Source organism: Ursus arctos, unplaced genomic scaffold (genome assembly GCF_023065955.2).
Source record: "Ursus arctos isolate Adak ecotype North America unplaced genomic scaffold, UrsArc2.0 scaffold_14, whole genome shotgun sequence".
NCBI classification, from domain to species: Eukaryota; Metazoa; Chordata; class Mammalia; order Carnivora; family Ursidae; genus Ursus; species Ursus arctos.
The window spans coordinates 22590595-22598913 of NW_026622808.1; the positions used below are offsets into that span (position 1 = coordinate 22590595).

Sequence of the window (8319 nt, forward strand, 5' to 3'; positions counted from 1 at the left end):
GGGGGTGCCCGGACTTTCCTAGCCTGAGCACCCCTGTCAGGAGCCTGAGACTTAAAGGGAACAGTGTTAGAGTCCACATTCTCAGGAGGAGGAGTGAGGATAGTGATTTAAAAAGACCGACAGACTCAAGGTGAAAACTAGGGTTTTGTATTTTCATTTACAATACATTTATGTGAAGGGCTTAGGGCCAAGTTTAGTTTCTTCCATATGAAGAATATAGGCCATGCTTAGTCTTTTTGGGGAATCTGGAGAGAATTTACATGGCACGACATAAATCATTTGAAATGAAATTATTACTAAGAAATCCAAGATGTCCCATGTAAGATACAGAAATTTCCAGGCATTTGTGATCCAAGTTTGGGGAAAACATTAGGAATGTATGAAATTGGACAAGGGGGAACCTGTTTGTATATCAGACAGAGCAGAAGCTTAATATAATGCATTACTTAACTGTATGAAGAAGTTGAATTCAAACAAATGGAAATTCCAGGGAATATATGGAATGGGCAGGTTGTACTTCCACAGCCTGAACTAAGAATAGCAGTCCCTGGCTTTCAGGCTGCAAGACCTGCAGTCATGGGCATTCCTTCAGCTCCAGGATGAATGACCTTTATATCACTGGAACCGCAATGAACCTTTTCAGAGCCCTCTTTATGTCTTTATTCCTCAGGCTGTAGACGAAGGGGTTCAGCATGGGTGTGACCACAGCATACACCACCGAGGCCATTGCACTTGAGTGGGAGCTCTGGGGAGCAGCAGAGCTAAGGTACACTCCTAGGCTCGTACAATAAAATAAGGAGACAACCAAGAGGTGAGATGCACAGGTGGAAAATGCTTTATACTTCCCCTGAGCTGATGAGTTTCCATGTATCGAGGAGACTATCTTAGAGTAAGAATAAAGGATCCCAGCAAGGGGACCACCAGCCAGCAGGACAGCTACAAAATACATCACCATGTCATTAAAAAAGGTGTTGGAACAGGCAAGTTGAACCACTTGATTAATTTCACAGAAAAAATGGGGTATTTCCACCTCTGTACAGAAGGACAGCCGTAACACCATTAAGCTTTCTATCAAGGAATGCAGGGCACTGATGATCCAGGACACCAGAACCAGCAGTCCACAGAGCTGGGGGTTCATGATGACCGTGTAGTGCAGGGGGTGACAGATGGCCACAAACCGGTCATAGGCCATCACAGTCAGGAGAAAGTCATCCAATCCAGCGAAGAGTAGGAAAAAGTATATCTGTGTGATGCAGCCTGCATAGGTTATGACTTTGCTCTGAGTCTGGATGTTCCACAGCATCTTGGGGATGGTGGTGGAGGTGAAACAGATGTCTACAAAGGACAGGTTGGCGAGGAAGAAGTACATGGGGGTGTGGAGTTGGGAGTCACTGGCGACAAGCAGAATGAGGAGCACGTTTCCACACACAGTGATCAAGTACATGGAGAGGAAAAGCCCAAATACAAGGGGTTGCAATCCTGATTCCTCTGAAAATCCCAGAAGAATAAACTCTGTAATTTGTGTCTCATTGTCTGGTTCCATGTGATGGTGGTGACTAAAAGGAGAGATAAAAATACCATCATTATTTTCAAACAAATGGGCATCTTTCATTTATTTCTTACCCTTTATTTTTTCATTTTTTAAAGTTTTTATTTAAATTCCTGTTAGTTAACCTACAGTGTAATATTCATTTCAGCTGTACAATATAGTGTTTCAAACTTTGGTACAACAGGTGGTCCTTCCTACAGTGTCCTCCTTCATCCCCATCATCTTTTCACCCATCCCTCCCACCACCTCCCCTCTGGTAACCCCCAGGGTGTTCTCTATAGTTAAGAGTCTGTTTCTTGGTTTCTCTCTCTCTCTCTAATTATCTCTCTTTTTTCCCTTTGCTCATTTGTTTTGTTTCTTAAATTTCACATATAAGTGAAATCATATAGTATTTGTCTTTCTCTGACTGACTTATTTCGCTTAGCATAATACTCTCTAGCTCCATTCATGTCATTCCAATGGCAAGACTTCATTCTGTTTTATGAATGAGTAACATTCCATTGTATATATGTATCACATCTTCTTTATCCATTCATCTATTAGTGGACACTTGAGCTACTTCCATAGTTTGGCCATTGTAGATAATGTTGCTAAAAATACTGGGGTACATGCATTCCTTTGAATTAGTCATTTTGTATTCATTGGGTAAATACCTAAGAGTGAAATTACTGGATCATAGGGTAGTTCTATTTTTAATTTTTTGAGGAACCTCCATAATGTTTTCCAGAGTGACTGCTCAAGTTTGCATTCACACCAACAGGGCAAGAGGCTTCCTCTTTCTTTTTTTTTTAATTAATTTTTATTATGTTATGTTAGTCACCATGCAGTACATCCTTAGTTTTCAATGTAATGTTCCATGATTCATTATTTGCATATAACACCCAGTGCTCCATGCAATATGTGCCCTCCTTAATACCCATCATCCACCTATCCCCTACTCCCCTCCCCTCTGAAACCCTCAATTTGTTTCCCAGAGTCCATAGTCTCTCATGCTTCATTCCCCCTCCTGTTTACCCACCCTTTATTCTTCCCTTCCTTCTCCTACCCATCTTCCTGCTGTTCCTTATGTTCCATAAATGAGTGAAACCATATGATAATTGTCTTTCTCTGCTTGACTTATTTCACTTAGCATAATCTCCTCTAGTCCCGTCCATGTTGCTGCAAATGTTGTGTAATCGCTTTCTGATAGCTGAGTAATACTCCATGGTATATATGGACCACATCTTCTTAATCCAGTCATCTGTTCAAGGGCATCTTGGCTCCTTCCACAATTTAGCTATCGTGGACAATGCTGCTATGAACATTGGGGTGCATATGGCCCTTCTCTTCACTATGTCTGTATCTTTGGGGTAAATATCCAGGAGTTCAATTGCTGGATCATAGGGTAGCTCAATTTTTAACTTTTTAAGGGACCTCCACACTGTTTTCAAAAGTGGCTGTACCAACTTGCATTCCCACCAGCAGTGTAAGAGGTTTCCCCTTTCTCCGCATCCTCAGCAAATGCTGTTTTTTCCTGTGTTGTTAGTTTTAGCCATTCTGAGTGCTGTGAGGTGATATCTCATTGTACTTTTGATGTGTATATCCCTGATGATGAGTGATGTTGAGCATCTTTTCATGTGTCTGTTAGCCATCCGGATGTCTTTGTTGAAAAAGTGCCTATTCAAGTCTTCTGACCATTTTTTTAACTGGATTATTTGCCATTTGGGTGTTGAGTTTGATAAGTTCTTCATAGATTTTGGATACTAACTCTTTATCAGATATGTCATTTGCAAATATCTTCCCCATTCAGTAGGTTGCACTACTTGGTCTTTACCCAAAGTGTACAAAAACACTAATTCAAAGGGATACATTTATCCCAAAGTTTATAACAACAGTATCTGCAATACCAAACTATGGAGAGAGCCCAAATGTCCATCGAATGATGAATGGTTAAAGAAGATGTGGTGTACATATATGCAATGGAATATTACTCAGCCATATAAAGGTATTGAAATCTTGCCATTTTCAGTGACCTGGATGGTGGTAGGGTGTATTATGCTAAGTGAATAAGTCAGTCAGAAAAAGTCAAATACCATATGATTTCATTCATGTGTGGAATTTAAGAAACAATAAACTCCAAACATAGTGGGGGAAAGCAAATAAGAGAGGCAGACCAGGAAACAGACTCTTAACTATAGAGAACAAACTGAAGGTTGCTGGGGGGGGGGGAGGGTGAAATAGATGATGGGGATGAAGGAGGGCACTTGTGGTGATGAGCACCAGGGGTTGTATGGAAGTGTCGAATCACTAAATATTACACTTGAAACTAACATTGCACTGTATGTTAACTAACTTAAATTTAAAGAAAAACTTGAAAAAGAAAATAAGTCCCTACAATCCACAGATGGACAAAGAAGATATACTTAGTTATATTTATTTAGTTATATATACAATATACACTGTGTCAGATAGTGACAGGTGCCAGGAAGGAAAAAAAAAAGTCAGCAGAAAAAAGCAGTGAATGTTTGATGTTTTGTAAGCCTTATCTTCCCAGTCATTGAAGCTTCTGTTTGTTTAAGAGAAAATCCAGTAGACATTTACGTACTAAACAGTAGCCCCAGACCAGTAATTTGAAGTCTGATGGCAAGAACACAGTACTGCTCTGGCAGGCATTTTTCCATTAATGGCAAGAGTGTGCTGGCTGCATCACTGGAGGGCAAATGGGTCCCTTGTCCACCTTGAGGGGACCCACACAGGCAATATTTAGAGGTTATGAGCAGGTTCCCTTTGACTACATGTTATTTCTACACTTAGGGTTGCTAGGTTTTGCAAAACACAGGGCACCCAGATAAGCTTGAATTTCAGATAAATGATGCATATGTGTAATTTAAGAAACAAAACAGAGGAGCATAAGGGAAGGGAGGGAGAAATAAAAGAAGACAAAATCAGAGAGGGAGACAAACCCTGAGAGACTCTTAACCATAGGAAACAAACTGAGGGTTGCTGGAGGTGGGGAGGGAGATGGGGTAACTGGGGGATGGGCATTAAGGAGGGCACTTGATGGAATGAGCACTGGGTGTTATGTTCAATTGATGAAGCACTAAACTCTACCTCTGAAACTAATAGTGCGCTCGATGTTAATTAGTTGAATTTGAATAAAATTAAATTTAAAAAGTATGCCCCCCCCCCAAAAAAAAAGAAAAAAACAGTGAATGGTAAGGGCGCTACGTTTTAATAGGAGTTCAGGAAGACCTGCAAAGAAGGTGACATTTTAACAGAGGCTTCCAGAAAGACTGAGCAGGAGGCAGGAGGATATCTGGGGGGGGGGGTGCCCTGCAGGGAAAGCAGAGCAAAGGCCCTGCTTCTAGAAGGCACTTACTGCTGATCTGCAGATCTCAACATGTAGTCAGTGCGGTGAGGGAATGAGCAAGAGGGAGAGAGATGAGAGGGGGTAGCAGAGAATGTTGAGGACCCAGGTGGCTTTCCTGCCACTGATGGGACTTCAAGACACAGGGAGTCCTTCCTTCATATGGTGTTCTTTGCATCTTATTAATTGTGTTCCCAGGTGTTCTGTTAATAGAGATGGATCCCCTCCTTATTTCCATCTGTTGGTGAACATTCTGGCATTTAAAGTTCACATATTGGAGTATATGAACTCGGGTATCATTGCCCTGAGGACTGCTCATGCCCCACCACACACACACACACACACACACACACACACACACATGCACACGCACATGCACACGCACACACACACCGACAGCTCTCTCTGACCTCCTGGCACTGCGTTACTATCATGCTTTTCTCGCCCTCAGCCAAAATAATTTTGAAAGTAACGACACAAAGCAAGCTGCAACATCAGACTATAAATCGTACTTAAATTCCAGTTAGTTAAGCCTCCCACAGACATGGAAACACAAGGTTCTATTTTAATACGATCACACTGTGTCCTGTATGTAAAGAAACATAAGAAAGCAGTTCCAGAAACACAGAGAGGACAGAAATGGACACAAGGAGTAAAGGAGATCTAATAAGCTCAGGTTTTCCCTGGGAGACTGATGAGCAGGAAGCTTCCCTGGGTCTGGAGGCATTCCAGCCCCAGTCCACATCCCCTCGCTGCCCAGAATAATTAACAAAGCAGAAAACAGTGTATCCAAACAAGAAAGGAGTGGTATTTTTATGATGTCAAGACATTTTACTGATTGAATATCCCTCTAGAAAAATGTGCAAAGGGAATAAACCTGCAATTTACAACACAAAATATACGATGTATGACAATAAAAGGGAATTCTTAAAGATGAAATAATAAAAGATTTTTCTGAATGATTTTAAAAGCAAAACTTTTGGAATCAGGCAACCAGGTTTTGAATGTCAGATCTACCACATATTCGTGGTTTGAACTTGGGAGAGACAACCAATCCATTCCAAATATGAATATCCTTACTCAATTCATGGGGATAGCAGCATCCATCCACCTAGGGTGGCAGATAGCCTTAGTCAATATATGTAAAATCTTATCATACGGTTTCTTCCTGTAATTAAATGAGTGGTTATCACCAGTGAACAGATTTGGCTGAGTTTTTCTTCTACCTCACAAATGTCTTCATAGTTTCCATATACGTTGGTAATGAAATATTACAATGTAAAGCTAGTTAGCATACTCTTTTTGCATATTAAATATAATTTATTATATGAATATTCACTGTGAGAGAAGATGCTGAGAAATGTATGTCTCAGGAACTGCTGTTGCAAGGGAACAGCTACCTGCATGGGTCTGGGGCTTTCTATAAATACAGAACACGCTCGAAAACATCACATCTTTAAAAGTTCACCGCACATGCCTCTAAGCCCAATACTCTGTTTTCCTGCTCCCTTAGCACAAACTCCTTGAATATGTTCTAATGTCACTGGAACCACTTTAGGTCCTCCCCGTTCCTTCCCCCGTCTCATTCAACTGGTCTTCCATTCCCACCACGTATCATCAACAATGATGCCTGTATTGTTGAGTCCGAAGGACACTTCTCTTTTGAACACATTATATAAGTAGTTATAAATGAGTCTATCTCGTCTCAGGTGACCTCAGGACATGTTCTCAGGTTCCATTCTCTCTGACCCTTTCCTGAAATACCTGCTGAGCTCTCAGACTCACCTGGGTGGGGTCTATAAGATGAAGGTCTCTGTGTGGAGGTGCCGATTCCTCCCTGGATGGTTGATGATGGAGAACGAAGCTCTGTTCCCAGACAGGGCAGCAGGAAGCAGTGAAGCATGGGTCCACCAGCCAGACTTAGGAACCCAAAAATAACAACCATGTCCCAGCCAGTCCAAGGATCCACGTGCTGACATTCTGAAGCAGAGGAGATATTTACAGCTCCCCGTGTCTGCTCACTAGGCGCTGTTTCCATTGTTACTCCCACTGCAGAGCACTTCATTCCCTGTGGGCTACTGGTCTGGACAGAAAGGAAACTTTTCCTGCTGATTCTCTGTTCCCAAGAGACCAGATTAGAAGTCAAGTGAATCCAGTTTTCTATTCTTTATTCTTATGAACTTGCCTCCCTTCCAGAGTTCTAATCTCCTTGTGCTTTCCCTTAACCTTGAGTTGATATTGAATTTATTTAGTTGAGGGTTAATTTGCCATTTATACTTCTGGCGTGATATGAATAAATAAGCCATGAGATCTTTTTCATGTATGGTTTTGAAAGAAAAGTCCAAGTATCCACCTTAAAGTCCAAAATAAATTCTGTGGTTGATCCTTCAAAGGGAGGGCCCCTGAGTTGACATCAAAAACACCTCTGACCAAGACTTTAGTAGGCAGAATAATGTCCCCAAAATATTTCCACATCTTAATCTAAAGAATCTGTGGATATGTCTTGTGTCATGACAAGGGAAAATTAAGGTTGCAAATGATATTAACATTGCTAGTCAGCTGACACTAGAAAACAGTTATTCTGATTATCTAGCTGGGCTCAATAGATCACAAGGGTCCTCCAAATGTGGAAGAGGGAGGCAGAATTCTTGGAGTCACAGAGAGATTTTGAGATGCTATGTTGCTGACTTTGAAGATAAAAGGAGAACATATAAGCCAGGGAGTATAGGTGGCTCTGAAGCTGGAATAGGCAAGAAAAATGTATTCACCCCCAGACCACCAGAATGAACTGTTCTCTGCAGACATAGTGATTTTAGCCCAGGGAGGTTCTTGCTCTTGTTTTTGTTTAGATCCACAGACGTTTCTGAGTTACCACTTTGGATCACATCCAAATGTGTCCTGTTGTTGGCGAAAAGTCAGACCCATGGATAGACAGATTCAATATGGTGGAAGGTCAGCAGCGGTGCTTGGAGAGCACACAGAAGGAACACTTGTCTCCAGAGGGGGTTTGGAGGAGACGATTCTTGGTCTGAGACTTCTAAAAATTTATCTTTAAGAATGAATGTATAGATGTATGTGCTTTAAAAAGGTGAAGAGTACTACAGGGGTTATAGCAAAGCTAGTGGCACCTTGCTCCGCCTGATCTCGTTCTTGGTTTTCACCCTCATTTTGGCAGAGCCCATCTCCTTGTAGCTTTCAGAAGAATGATGCAGAGGAATAAAGTTTTCTTAAGAATATGTGTGTCTGAATATATCTCTGTTCTACCCTTTACTTGATGGCTGATTTGAGCATAGACTTCTAGGTGGGCTAGAATTTTCTCTGTGAACTTGAAGATATAGAGAATTGGGTCTAGTCTCACTGTTGAGATTACTTCCTTTTGGGTTTCTGATTCCTGTTATGTGACATGTGTCTTGCTCCCCTCACT

General features: G+C 41.4%; 1 protein-coding gene across 1 annotated transcript; it reads right to left on the reverse strand.

Annotated features, from left to right (window-relative positions):
* Window positions 1-610: 610 nt before the first annotated feature.
* LOC113249200 (olfactory receptor-like protein OLF4) lies at window positions 611-1543 on the reverse strand. Its single transcript, XM_026490717.2, has one exon. It carries the CDS (start codon window positions 1541-1543, stop codon window positions 611-613), a length of 933 nt encoding a protein of 310 aa, XP_026346502.2.
* Window positions 1544-8319: the final 6776 nt, after the last annotated feature.